General features: G+C 38.7%; 1 protein-coding gene across 1 annotated transcript; it reads right to left on the bottom strand.

The window, feature by feature from the left end:
* Positions 1-2,449: 2,449 nt before the first annotated feature.
* ZNF706 (zinc finger protein 706) lies at positions 2,450-14,680 on the bottom strand. Its single transcript, XM_026703502.2, has 4 exons — positions 14,527-14,680; positions 7,321-7,457; positions 5,820-5,924; positions 2,450-5,311 (listed from the first exon to the last, which is right to left on the bottom strand). Exons 2-3 carry the CDS (start codon positions 7,453-7,455, stop codon positions 5,829-5,831), a joined length of 231 nt encoding a protein of 76 aa, XP_026559287.1. The 5' UTR covers positions 7,456-7,457; positions 14,527-14,680; the 3' UTR covers positions 2,450-5,311; positions 5,820-5,828.
* Between the last annotated feature and the right edge of the window lie 516 nt (positions 14,681-15,196).

Here is a 15,196-nt window from a genome sequence, read left to right on the forward strand (position 1 = left end):
TTGAAACCCACCACTGTTGACAAAGGGTTCGCTGGTTGTGAGTGCTTTGCTCTCACACGCCACTTTGGGGCTGAAATGCAGCTTCAAACAGGCAGCTAATTGACTCAGGCAGCTCCGGTGAGTATAGCAGGGCGGCACGGAACTCACCCGGGCAGCCCGGGGTGGGGGAAAAAGTTATTTAGGATAAGCATAGCACAAGGGCAGGTGGGTGGGCCCAGCCAGAGGTCACAGCTAGGGGTTCGCCTGAACCTCGCCAACCATCCAACAGCCCACCACTGCCCCTCACCCTATTCCCAAAGGACTCCTTGATTGGCCAGAAAAAGGCCATTTGTGGTGGAAAATTCTAGTCCCTGTCTCACAAGTCTTCCATAAGCTGCAGCAAGCACTAGAGGTGAAACCTAACAAGCCACAGGAAACCATCCATCATCTAGTGATCCCATCCACACCATGAGTAATTCACATTTCAAAAAAGTTACCCCAAAAACCAGAAGTCTGATAGCACCTTTTCCAGCTAACATGCTTTATGCAGTTTACAAAAATGTCTTTTAATAAAAATTGCTACCTGGCTCCTGATTTGTCACCATAGACTAATGTGGCTTCTTCTTTAATAATAACCTTTATTATCATTGAACATATATACAACGAAATTGATTTTGCTCCTGCTTTCTTACCAGTAAAGGTACTTAGTAATCAAGTTTGCACATTTCTGGTATTTATGTAGCATCTTCAGGTTGAGGAGGACTCCGAGGTCTAATTTCCTTGCTATGGTTATTGTGATACTCAAAGAAAATCGAATTCAAGACCAGTTCAGTATGTATACATCTGACCTATGGCATTTGATCTATCCATCAGGAGCCTGTTTTACTTACTACCAAGAGAAAAACAAATAATTCAAAAGGGCCATTCTGAGAAATAAATCGTACTGGAAACGTCCATATACAGTTGAGAAAATGTTTGAATAAAAAAAACATGATTGTATGCAGACTACAAATTAGTGTGGATTTATTCAAGATTTTTGTTGCAGACTCCTTTTTGTTGCAGACTCCTCCAACTTAGTGCCCCACAGAGCCTTAGATTTAACAAATGGGAAAAGGATATTCATTGATGTCCAAAGGAGATTAATTGTCAAAGGGGATTTTTTTTTTTTGAGTCCTCAAACACTCCTAGGCTTGTTGCTGTTAATAGCAATCATCAGAGAGGGCAGAAGCAGAAAAAAAATTGCCCTATGTACAAATGCCACTATCGGCAATATTTGGGATTGGAACTGATTTGCTAAGCAATAGTGGCCAGTAGTGCTTGGGCTCAGCAGGGAAATAGTTCTCTCAGTTGGGCTACTGCCTTGCAGTTGTGTTGAATGACATTATCCTAGCCACTTTGTTCAGGCAGTGTGATATTGCTTGGAATTCAGGCCAAAGTTCCTTTCGGTTAAATCTTGTTTGCTAAATCCATATCTATTAAATGAAGGTCCTTTGAACAACATTCCTCAAAATACCTATGGCATGTAATTTTTGTCTGGGAAGTCTAAGTTTTGAAACTCTAACACAACTGGAAAAAACAGATTTCAACTGGTACAGTGCTATTAAGAGAGTTGGAAGTACCTTGTTTTTTTTTCCATATAAAATTGTCCAGTACAGTAGATGTTATATTAGCAGGCCTATGGGAAACTTTTTTGATGAAAGCCAAGGAAAACCATCAAAACTATAAAAAAGCGGTAAGTTACAATATTTTGGACATGGGATGCAACACCCGGGAAAATACGGCATACTTCACTTAATCCTTCAAGGAAAGATTGAAGGCAAACAAGGTCCAGGCAGAAGAACATCATGGCTTCAAAATCTAAGAGACTGGTTTGGACAAAACTCAACAGCATCTTTTCATGCGGCTGTTGATAAAAATAGGATTGCCAACATAATCGCCAATGTCCGATGATGGATATGGCACAATATAGCCTTGCGAAGAAAGGTGATGAGGTCAGTTATATATCAATGAACTACTATAAACATGTATTTTACATAAAAGTACTCCCAAATTAAACATTTAGAAGAGGATGCATTACTGGACATACTTTTTGGTCTCATAGATTGAGGCTATTATGGCAGATCAGTCATAACAACACTTCCATGAAACATGCTGCAAGCACTAGAACAAACCCTGGCCTAGAAGATACATGGAACCTACTTTCTTCCATCTACCTGTAATATTAAGAACAGCCAGTAAAATTTTAAAGTCAGAATTTTCTTATGGGATGCTGGCAGAGGCATAAAGAAGGAATAGCTTCTTCTCATGCACTTATATTTCATGAAAGCAATCTGTTTTTTATGTTAATATACAAGGTACTAAAATCAGCATGAGTAGTAGGAGAAAGAATATAAGAAATAACTATGTTGTTGATCATGGATGTTCTCTTGATTTTATAGTTTTTCTGAAGTACAAATTAAAACAAATCAAATTCATGTTTCAAAATATTTTAATCCCCATGGATATGTATGGTCTACCACCTTTCTTATTGCTTTACAGTACTCTGGTTCATACTCAGGCAAGACCAAAGTTTAAAGTCAACCATTCTGTAAATGACTGTATTTAAATGCATACTTTTAAAAATGTTGCACCTCCACTTTCTCAAGTATTCTGCAACTCTAATCTAGAGTTGTACCATCACATAAGTAACGCAACAGCAACAATTCCAAACATAACATGCTGCCAGATTGATGAAAAATGTCTCACTTGATATAATCGTTTTGAAATTCAAGTAGCCTGATACATTTTTCCAAGAACAGTCACAATCAAGTCTGAACTATTAGACAAATTTTGTATTTAGCATTCCAGTATTTAAACCAAATGTTTTACTAAAGTTCTTTGCCAACACTCAGATCCCTAAGGTTAGGCACCATTTTAAAAGATGTGTCCAAAAGAATTATTTTGGAATATCCACATTCAAATTAGCCTTTGAAATAGGACTGTGACCAATATCACTGGAAGGAAACACTACTGTATTGTGTATTTTGGCACATTATATCCTGTGTGTTTTAAGTATAACAAATGATGGTTTAAACAAATTACGCAAAAGCATGCTGGCTTGCTAACTACCAATACACAAAGTTCATAACAGCAAAGTCCTTGTGCATATTTTCTCTAATCTTATCTTGATTTTATCTATGAATGACACATGCAAATCGAATGAAACCTTTGCCGTTATTTCCATTCCTTGTGCTAAACAAAGAACTAAAGCTGCTCAGTTAGCATCAAGGTTAAAGAAATGACATTTGCATTAGGTAGGCAGGAAATATCACATTTTCGACTTTTGCTTTTTAAAAGATTTTAATCAGACACATTACAATGCACAATTGTGTCTTTTGATCCAAAATTAACATTCTATCCACAAGATTTGGAAAATTTTTCATTTATTCCTTACACCCATTCCTTTAATCAACAGAGAGAATTAAAAGATTCTTATTATGGATAGTTCCAACCCATCCAATTCGTTCCCATATGTTGAATGTCCGGATTTTCTTGTGGCCTTTAATTCTTGGTAAGAAACAAATTATCTTTAGCAGTTTAATTAATGTATAAAATAAAGATTTAGCTTGCTCAATGTACAGATACAAGCTACTTAAAACAGCAATTCAGAAAAATGCAGTCTGTAACATAAGTGGGTCAGTTGTACTAATCTAGTAGAAACCTATTTTTTGTTCCTACCCCTTTATTTGTTGATAAGTAATCTGAAAGAACATGTATCTGTTTGAGGAATTAATTTAACTGAAAACAGCTTTCCAGAATTCCACCTAAACAAATTAAAAGTTAGTGAACGTATAACATCTCAAATCATTTTTAATATGGTGTTCTATTCCAACTTTTCAGTACCTTTTATTGGTTTAACAGGCGTATTTCTTGCCTGTGGGACCCCGTTGTCATTTTACGAGGACATTTTATTATGTAAGAAAACGAAGCATGAGCTTTATTCCAATGTCAGGTGTACAAGTGCAAGTAAGCCGTGTAATTGGTATTGTTTACCCCAGGATAATAAAAACAACATTAACTTAACTGACATATCAGATTAGTAAACAAAGAGATCACAATTATTTTTTCTTTATGTATCAAATGTGTATCATGTGTGCTGGCTTAACAGAATGATTTCAAAGACATCTGTTTTAGGCACAAGCAAACTTTGGTCAATATTACTGTCAGTGTCTAACCAGTAACATAAGTAACCTGTCACAAATTATTTGTTTGAGTGAAAAGCACCTGGGGCAGAACCTATGGACTGCACCTGAGATCAGAATCCTGCTCAAACATAGTTTGGAAATCTGTAACATAATGCAACACTGCCTGGTATTGAAATTTTAATATCTACACTGCTTTATGTAATCAGTTCCAATTAACCAAATGAATAAGCCATTATTTCTATTGCATGTGCTATCCTATTCCATCAAATAAGCTTTTTCCATTTTTGTTTTCAAACAGGGAAACATTTACAGTAGTCATTTTTACATATGAAAGGTTGCCAGGTCGCCCACTTCTCATAGGTACAATTGAGAAGTTACACAGTGGGTCTTCACAACAGAAAGCAGTTATTTCATGTTGCTATAGTCTGAACCACTCAGATCATATAAAAAACAATGTTCAGTTCAAGTATACTTCTGATATCCCACCATTTAGTATAATGATTCACTGCTACTGAGTCAGTGCATAAATCCAAGATACAAGTGCCTCTATGCATAAAGAGTGAAATTTCACAATAACCAGCAGAATAGGCACTCCAACCTAAGTAGCTGAAAGTGCAACACGTCTTCCATCAAAAGCAGTGTTGTCGTTTTTTAAGAAAATGATCACGCTCAAGCAGGTATCATATTGAATGGAGAAATTATTTCCTTGTTTCTAATGGACTTTATAAACAGCAATGAATCTACCCTAACTAAGCTACCTAATTTTTGGCAGAGTGAGAAGTTCACTTGTTGAAGTTTTATAAGGCAAATGAAACATGGAAATAGAATTTCTACAAGCATTTGACCTGTGATATTGTAAAATCAAAGTACTACTTTATTAAATGAGTTATTTTACACAATATGAACATCAATATAATTACAACTGTAATTTCTTTTTAGAATGAACCAATTTCCAGATTTCCAAGTAGGGCACAACTGTACAATTACACAGAGTTGTCTTTACATGAAGCCCAAGGAACAGCATAAAAATATGAATGTTTCTATAGCCCCTTCATTTTTCTGCTGATCAACAGTTTGTTAAGAAAGCAGCTGCAGATTTGTTACGTAATGTCTGACAATAGAAGAGTCAATAGATTCCACGAATTCACCTGAAACACAAAAATAAATTCATCATTTGAACTGCTATGTTAATATTATGCAATAATTTAATGCAGTCTTTTTCAAACTTTACAACTTTACGACTTCAATTCTCAGAATTTCTCAGACTGCTGGGAGTTGAAGTCCATACATTTTAAAGTTGCCAAATTTGTAAAACACTGATTTAATATAATTCAATTTTAAAATTAACCATCCCCAAACAATTGTTAACAGAACTGGCTGAATCAAAATGAGAACATTATAAAATATCCTTTCAGTTACTTTTTGCTGTTTTGCAAATAGGCCTGGTGATAACAATAGCTTAACTGTACAGTACAAGTAAAGTTGTAAATAAAACAGATCCCTCTCCCCAAAAAGCTCAAACAGCAGTTGATTTTATATTAAAGTTATCTCTTCACTTTCATTCCCTTCAGAAATTCAACAAATGAAATATAAATCAAGCAAAATTATTTAGGATTTACAATCAATGAATTCAAAATTTAAATGGTACAAAATTACCAGTGAACTTTATGCCTGAACATCAGCTAATTCTGGAGGAAGTGGGGTTTTGGGATGCTTGCTCTCAAAGTGCTGCTTGAAGGTCTTGGGATCTGGCATCTGTGTCTGGTTAAGGAGAGAACAAAGCAACAAATCAAGGACAGTTTCTTCTTCTTCCTCCGTCCTTAGGATCTGCCACATTCCTATAGTTTCTTTAACTCGGATCCGTAGACAATGCGCTTTGGGGATATTACCGCCTCTTTCCTCATTTAATTTCCCTTTTTTAACATATTAACCCATGCTCAACTTTAATTCGCTTACAAATTTGGTCACATAATAGTACCTTTACACGTACCCTTCCTTTTATTTATATTTAATTGATATTCCTTATTAAAATCAAGCAATTCAACTCTGCATGTTTTCAGTGTTGGGCATCAGAAAATGATAATAAAATTTATTTTATGAAATACATATATTTTTTCCTCATAAATTATTTAGAATTGTTTAATCTTCTTGAAATCCTAATATGACATTAAAGGAAAACATTTTACTATCTTCTGACTACAAAAATATATATTAACTAGGAATCAATAACTCAACCTTTGACAGACTGAAGTTTCTATCATTACCCTCATTGAATCAATAATCCTTAAATGGGAAGGATAATAATTCCTATAAATATCCATGCTCTCTGGGTTAGGTGGGGTTCCTAGATTAAAACATCTGGAAAGGTTATCCAACCACTCTTTAGAATCAGTGAAGTCAGCTGGGAATATCAAAAATGGTGATCAGTTGGCTACAAAGATGCTGCAACATTGTGTAACAGTCATGGGTACAAGGATTGGCTGGAAGTCATTTTTTTTAGGGCAGTTATAACTTTGGCCACTAAACTGATGGTCATAAAGCAAAGACAACTCTATTATATATTACATCATCATCTCCTTTTAACGACCCCATAATCCCTTGCGGGATGGAGTCTGGGCAACTGAATGGAGCTATCAGAGTGTTTATTGGCCGGATGCTCTTCCTGTCATCAATGCAGTGTTTTGTTCAGCAGATATATCCCCACGAGAGAAATATGTGCCCAGCGAGAGAAATATCTGCCTCTAACTAGAATCAAACTTACAGCCTCCTGATTGTGAAGTGACAGCTCCACCTCCAGGCCACCGCACCACTCCCACATATTTTAACTAAAATGTTTCTTCTAATTTTTTTCATGTTCATCGCACATAATTTTGGAAGTCCCATATTAATAATTTTATTTAATCAATGTAATCATACGGTATACTGATCAAGTAATATATAGCTTTTATTTGGAAACTCCAGCTACCTTAACTTCTGAAAGAAGCTTCCCCATTCTATTACTTTTAAGGGAAAACAGCTCTGAGGCAAAATTTCCTTACCTATTATCTATACAATACAAACTTTGACACAGAAGGATGTTGCCTTGCTATGCTATACTTCATACTCCCGAGTTAAAATCTAGAAAGATTGCCCAGTATTTGGTTTCCAAGCTTCTTACCCTGCAGACGGTGCATGTGTATATTAAGGCAGCTTTAGCTGCAGCCTTCTGATCGTGGCCTTGCTTCTTTTTCTGTCCAGCTTGCTTTTTGGCATTTTTCTGTTGTGACTGGATTTTCTGCTGTCCACGAGCCATATCTAGAAGTGCAGAAATTATAACTGGTTATTCATGTATAATTCCTAAATTAAAGGAATGTGTCGCCCTATATCCGTGTTGGCGAACCTATGCCACGTGTGCCAGAAGAGGCACACTGAGCCACTTCTGCCGGCATGTGAGAGCTCGCCCGGAAAAGCCCCACTGCGCACGCATGCAGCGCTGCCGCCTGACAGCTGATTGTTGGGTATCTGGAGCACATGCGCAGGGGGAGGGAGCGCAGGAGACACACGTGTATACACAGAGATGCACGGCGAATGGAGGGATTGCGCGTGCATGCACAGATGGATGGCGCACGGGGATGGTTGCGCGTGCATGCGCAGATGCACAACGTGGGGTAATCACATGCGCAGGCATGCAGTGGGGGAATCGTGCATGGTGCGTGGTAAAGGGATCATGTGTGCAAGCGCGTGAATCGCAAGCACATGTGCAGGTGCACAGCGCACTGCAATGGGATGGCGCATGCATGCGCAGGGGATGTGGCGGGTGGGCCCAGCACACATTGCCTTCTGGGTGCTGGCACGTGAGCGTAAGCACACATACAATTATCGGCATGGGAGCCAAAAAAGGTTTGCCACCACTGCCCTATATACATGCTTAGATGTCTGTCTCTGAGTTATTTGTTGGAGTGGAGGTTTTCTGGAATGCTGACAATTGCTTCAGAAGGTAAAATATGAAGTAGGGTATTGCAATAATCCCAATTCAAAGGACAATATGTGATATATAGTAATAAGGGCCCACATGTACAATAGCAGCTGTCAGAAACATTTGCAGCCAAACATGCCTTTTCCCAGGATCACATATCAGCTGTAGAAGGCAGCTCATTTAAACACATCAGATAGCTGAACCAAAATGAAAGTAAAGCTTTTAGTGTCAGATACTGTATATATTTTAAATAAATTTGTATGCAATGTTTTACAAAGACTATAAAAACTAATGCCATACCCAAACCAGCAAACCAAATGTATTCAAATTAACTTCATTTTACTCAAGACAATATAGAATTGGTCATACTTCACAATGATGGAATTTGACAAGAGATTGTTGAATTGTTGGAAGGAACAGGGAGGGAAGGAAGGAGTGAAAAGAGAATAAATAAAACCTCCAATTTCCTTTGAAGTACAGTACAACTACAAAATTATCTCAAACTCTATGAGATACCATCTATTTTGAACGAGGAACAAGTTCATAGTCCAGGAGTTCTCCTTGAACTTGCACTGATAGCCGAAATTATATAAACATATAAATTACTGGATAACAGTAGCAAGTGAGGATTTTCATGAGCTTCCATTGCTATGATTAGTGTTCATAAGCTTCCACTGCCGTGATATTTGTGTTTCAAGAGACACTTGGTTTCAGTGATACCTGTGCCAGTAACGGCAGGTGTAGATTATTGCAACATTCCTGTGTTGTGTGAGAGTCCTTGAAATTGTTACAGAATTGTTACTGTTCCAAAATGAAGCATGCAGTTTATACAGTGGGTGTGGCACTACACAAAAACTCCTATCTTGAAACATTCACATTGGTTGCCAGTTGCTTTCCAAGCCAAATTCAAGGGATTTGCTTAGGTGTATAAACCCTTATAAAGCTTAGGCCTTAAATAATTGCAGGATTGGTCACAAAATCTTCTTGATAAATTCAATTTTTAATGGGGAATGCTTTATAGGTCTTGCCAGAGACATATTAATACACAACAAAATATATTGCTACTATATTGCTGATAAATCTGGTCTCCTCTTATTTCAATTTTGGACTTACTTGAATTTTTTTTATGCTGCCATTATTTTTATAAGCAACCCAAGGCAGCAAACATATCTAACATTCCTGCCTTCCTGAGTTTTAAGTCCTTATTTTTAATCTTATTTTGGAATGGTTTCAGAATTTTGTATATTATTGATGTAGTTTTGTAAGTTGCACAGAGCTTTCAAATATACATTAATAAATATAATTGCATAAAACAAATGCAATGGAATTAAAGATATGACTCCTGCTGTAATTGATATTCTCATAACAAATATTCGTTCTCCTACTCATCTACTTTATATTCCAATGTTATTACTGTTGTACATTTCCCTATAATTCCATTCCATTTTGTGGCAAATCAACGTTTTGTAATGTATTTTGTTCCCCCGATTATTATGCACATAGCACTATGTATGGAATACTATCAATCTCTCACTGAATAAAGGAAGTTAGTCCTTTTACCACTCAGGAAAATATTTGCCAGCAATTCTGGATACAAGGAATATCAATTTTTTAAAACAACAGTTCTTTAGCCACTGAACACCATTAACAACTTGGAGAGGATTGTATTTAATTATTGTAAGAGGAAAAATAACAGTGTATAAAAGATTAGAAGTTTTGTCATATAGCTCATTTGTGGCCACAAATCAGTACTAAAATTAAAGGATATTTAATATAAATCTAAAATCTATTAACTGGCGCAGATAATAGGTTTTCCATTCAAGTACATCCAATGCAATTAAATTATCAGATTTAAGAGACTGCCATAAAGGTACCCACAATACTATCATCAGTTCAGGCCATTAAATATTCTATAATTCTTTAGCCTTTTGCTTGCTGTTTGTGAATACTGGGTAGTTTCCAACAAATGTGGAAGGTATCTAGGTAGGGGGGAAGTGGATTTTTTTTTTCTAGTTAAAAAATAGTAAAGGTTTGGCTGTCAGTCGTGTCTGACTCCAGGGCAGGGTGCTCATCTCTGTTTCTTGGCCAAGGGAGCCACGTTGTCCGAAGGCAATTTTCGTGGTCACGTGGCCAGCATGGTTATATGTCAAAGGCGCATGGAACACTGTTACTTTCCCATCAAAGTGGTACATATTAACCTACTCGCATTTGCATGCTTTCGAACTGCTAGGTGGGCTGGAGCTGGAGCAAATAAATGGGAGCAAGTAACGCTGCATGGAGCTCAGGTCTCAAACCCAGGCTGTACTCCCATGTTAGTGAATCTATACAAAAATGTTCATGTTCAAAAAATTTATTATAAATATTAATATAAACTGTATCAGCTTAATTTCACTTTATTAGAAACACATTTTACCAGATAAAGACAAACTCTTAATTTTGTACGGTTCTATACAACTTGCCTTAAAGAAAATTAAACTTGCAAAATATGAAACTACTAATTAAACAATACACAGATAGAGCAAAAAGCCCAAATCCAGATCTCTACAAGACAGGTTCCCCTGCCCACCAATTCTGTATGGCATAATACAGAATTGTAACTGCTGAAATAACGGGTTAAAGATTGTGAGGAAGTAAGTGCAGATAAAAAAAGTCATTAGCAAAAGAATAAAAGTTTCTTTCCTACACCAATTCTTTCCTATGCCAAGTCTGCCCTAAAGGTTATCCTACTTATCTACACAAATACTCTAACTATGAAACACAAGTCTGTCAAAGTAATTGTCATGTGGTCATTGAGTCAACCATGCGGTAGACAAGGCTGCCAATCCATGCACACATTGGACATTTCATGTAATGGTTGAATTGAAATGTTTTACAATATTTGCAATTAATATTTATTACTTTACTTATTCATTCATTCGACTTATATGCCACCCATCTTGCCTGGAGGCAACTCTTAACAGAACTTATATGAACAGAACCAAACAATCCATTAATATTTCCCAAAGTGCTTTGCATCTACCCAGTTATAACTATAGCAAACAATATGCAGTATATTCTTATTTAAAATTTAAAACTGCCATTGCTTTCATCTACCGTATTTCCCCCTTGAAGCCCACCATTTTTGGCTGTGGTTTTGAAAAATATTTTATAAGAAACAGGAGAAGAAATACAAAGACATTTGCGCTAGCGGCGCACGCGGGGGCGCAGGCCCTGCGGCTTTCATCCCGCACTCGTCGATCACCCCATCAACCGTACACCTATACTTTTCCCTCTTCCCCTTTTCGTAGTTAAATTGCTTCCAAGATGGGGCAAGATTGAAAGTAATGTAACTATTACACCAAAAGTCTCAACTCCCATTTGGATTCTACCTCAACTTTTAAGAAAATTCAGGACAATATATATAGGTAGTCCTCGACTTATGACCACAATTGAGCCCTAAATTTTTGTTGTTAAATGAAACAATTAAGATTGCCCCATTTTATGACCTTTCCTACCCCAGTTAAGTGAATCACTGCAGGTGTTAAGTTAATGACAGGGTTCAGTGAATCTCGCTTTCCTTTTGACGTTGCTTGGTCAGAAGGTTGAAAAAAGTGATCACATGACCATGGGACACTGCAGCCATCATGACTATGACTCAGTTGCCAAGCAGCAGAATTCTGATCCTGTGACCATGGGATTATTGCAATGGTCATGTGAAAAATAACTCACTCTTTTCAGTGCCAATGTAACTGTGCAGGGTCACTTAATAAACTGTTGTAAGTTGAGGACTACCCGTACAGAATTATATCTTCTTATTCTCATAGTTGCTCTATAAAATCGGACTTAGCATAATTGGCTTGAGGTTGCTCTATTGGTCACACGCGTGGGTAAGATTTGCATTAACCACCAAGTGTGCCAACAAAACTGATCTAATAATTTTCTTTTAAACATACTCTGGTTTGCTTTAGTTGCATCCTAAACAATTTTTCTAATGTGTAGCATGACAATGTGCAAGTTCACTCTGAAAAAAAGCATGCAAATGTTTCCTTTTTACTGGAAAAGGTTAAAAAAAACCCTGAAGATAGCTAAATCCTCTGGATTCCAGATAAAAATCAAAAATAAGTTTGTTTTATCCAGCTTAATATTTAAAACATATGTGGTAGTCCTCTGAAGTTCATATCAATACTTACTGCAGTTTGGTTGAAGTGTTTTTAAGAGGTACAAATTTATCAGATTAGGAAATAAATATATGAGAGAAAAGATGGATAAACTTATTCAGTAATGATTTTAACTTTTCAAAAGTACCCTCATTAATTTTTCCAGTGCTTAGAAAAGGCATGTTATTTAGTGAGTTTTGTAAACCATTTGATTATAAACTGAAGCTTTACATTTTACAATGAGCAATAATTTTAACTGAATTCAGCAATCAATAATCAATAAAATGAAAAACTAAAATTCAACCATTTTCTTTGAGACAACGAATACAGGAGGTATAGAATTTAGCATTACGTAATCCAGTTTAGCGTTCCTCAACAAATATTGGCTTTTCTTTGCTTGGTAACAGAACAGGACAAAAATAATAATTCTACAGGATCACTGAATCTCCCTCAAAGGGAACATGTGGAAGATCTAAGTTTCGTTATATAGTATATCATCCTCTCTAATTTTTCACAAATGTTTCTTTTTTTCATCTACACACCACTATATTAATTCAAAACGAAGAGTGACAACCATGTGGGCTGTATTTACTATATATGTCAATTACTGACAATTGTTTTCATCACAATTATCTATATAATTATTACACTGGGTCAATCAGCATTATACACTGACTCCTATTATGCTTTTTTTTTTTCAAAAATTCATGTCACTGCCTTATCATGTCTTCAATAACCTTATGGACACAGTACTTTGTTTGGAACAGCTGAGAATTCTAAAAAGTAGGCTGGGTATTTATGAAAACAAACCAAGATTGTTCATGAGATTACCAACTAGAATTCTTTAAGTTCCAAAAGAATTTTGTATTTATAACACCTAGTTCTCCTGAAACTGCACATAACATATGCTACCAGACTATTCTTGGTTTTCAAGCAAACTCACAATATTTGACACCAGATTTGAAACAGTCAGCTTCTCATTTGTAAAAGCAGAGTATAATATTATATACTTTCTTCTAGTCCATATTCATGTTCTTGCATTACAAATTATAATCTTACTACAAATAACTCTGGGGGAGGGACAACATATTTGACTCTCTTAACATAATCAACAACAACCCAGTTTTCCAAGGAGGATAAAAGTACAAGTTGATAAAGTCTTCAAAGCTGCCCAACGAAGTGCAAGAGAATACTAGATTAAATTGCTAAGTATTACATCTTTCATGCAACAAGCGTTGTTTCTTAGGAGAAAATATTTAAAAATTTGAAAACGAACAGTGCAAACAACTGAGAAACAAACAGTGTCATGCGTCTGCTCTGAAACCCATTACTACAGAAAGTTGAAGACAAATTAACTATTTATTCAACTGAATTTGAACTTTATGAGACATGGTCATATTTAATCTTCTGGGTACCCAAAGGCAAAAGTATAAACATTCCAGATGGACTTTAAGCTGCTTGTGATGACAACAAGACTCAGGCCCATCATGTGACTTCAGGAAAGGAATGAAACTACAATAGGCAGCAGGATCAGAAAAACAGCTATGAAAAAGTTAAAAGAGTGTAAAAACTATGGCTTCTGCTGTGCACAGAGTATTCAAACGCAATAACCCGAATGGAAAACAAAAAGAACAAAACAAAACAAGCCTAACTTTGTGCAATATAGCAGGCAGAAGGAAACCTCTCTTAGGCAGAGATAGGCCTCTCAAGAGCCTGGGACCTTAGAGGAACATTATACCTCCACCAGCCTCACCTATTCAAGGTAAACAGGTATTCCCAGTCAAACTATTGCATCTCCATAGTGAACTTCTCCCAGGAATCCCGGCAAATACTTTCGAAACGACAACAGAGGGGCGAAAAATACAAAGAAACGCCGTTCGCCGAAGCCTGGCTTAAGAGCTCACTTCAGGCAGCTCTTCCAGAGAGGGCAGCGGCCACCACTCCCCGTCCCGTCGCAGGGAAGCGCCCTCCCGCCTTTCCCCGAGAAGAGCAGCAAATGCCATGACAAGCTGCTGTTGCCCCTCGGGGCCCGCGCAACAATGTGCCCAGCCGTCACGCTCCCCCCACCCAAAACGCCCGCCTCGGCTCCGGAGGAACGCAGGGCCGCCTCGCCTCCACCCCGGAGGCCTCGCCCGGGGTGGCCGGTCGGCCGGGAAGGCGCTGCCCTCCGCCCTAAGCAGGCAATCGGCCTCGCTACCGAGAAGCCCTCGGGCCTGGCAGGGGCGGCAGCGGTTCCCCCGCTCCCTCCTCCTCCTCCTCCCGCCTCGTTTACCCGGGTTGTGGCTTCTCCCGCCGGCGAGGCGTCCGTCGACGGCGAGGAGTGGCTCCGGGCAGCCCCGCAGCAGCGGCCGCCGCCGCCCGCTCGAAAGGATGGAAGAGCCCGCGCGACTTCCTGTCCCCTCTTCCTGTCTGTCGCCCCGTCCGTCAGTCCGTCGGCAGCCCCACCTTCGCCGGGCCGCGCACGCGCCACCCCTCCCCTTCAACGCGCGCCGCCCCGAGCGCGAGGCGAGGCCGCTGTCGCCGCAACGCGCCCGGCTGCGCCCGAACTGGGCCAATGGCGGCGGCGGCGGCGGCGGCGGTGGCGGCGCGCTCTTACCTCAGGCGGGAGCGACAGCGGCGGGCAGCGGGGAAATAGGGCGGCCGGGCGCGACCTGTGCTCCTTGGTCTCTTTCCCCTCCAGTCTGGGACAACCGCCTTGCTTCGGGGGGGCGGGCGGCACCGGGTTTTCCGACTTGTAGTACATCTTGCCTCGGGACCGTAGTTGGAGTTATGGGCTTTCTAGTCCTCCCTACTTGGGAAGAGCTTGATGGGGCAAGGCGCGGGAAACACATCCCCTCCCACCCCAACAGCCTGCTGAAGTCTTCGGAGCATCTTCGATTCAGGGGTGTCCAACCTTGGCAACTTTAAGGTGTGTGGACTTCAACTCCCAGAATTCTGGCTGG

This window comes from Pseudonaja textilis, chromosome 3, assembly GCF_049901715.1.
Source record: "Pseudonaja textilis isolate UNSWEBS1 chromosome 3, rPseTex1.2, whole genome shotgun sequence".
In the NCBI taxonomy this organism is placed as follows: Eukaryota; Metazoa; Chordata; class Lepidosauria; order Squamata; family Elapidae; genus Pseudonaja; species Pseudonaja textilis.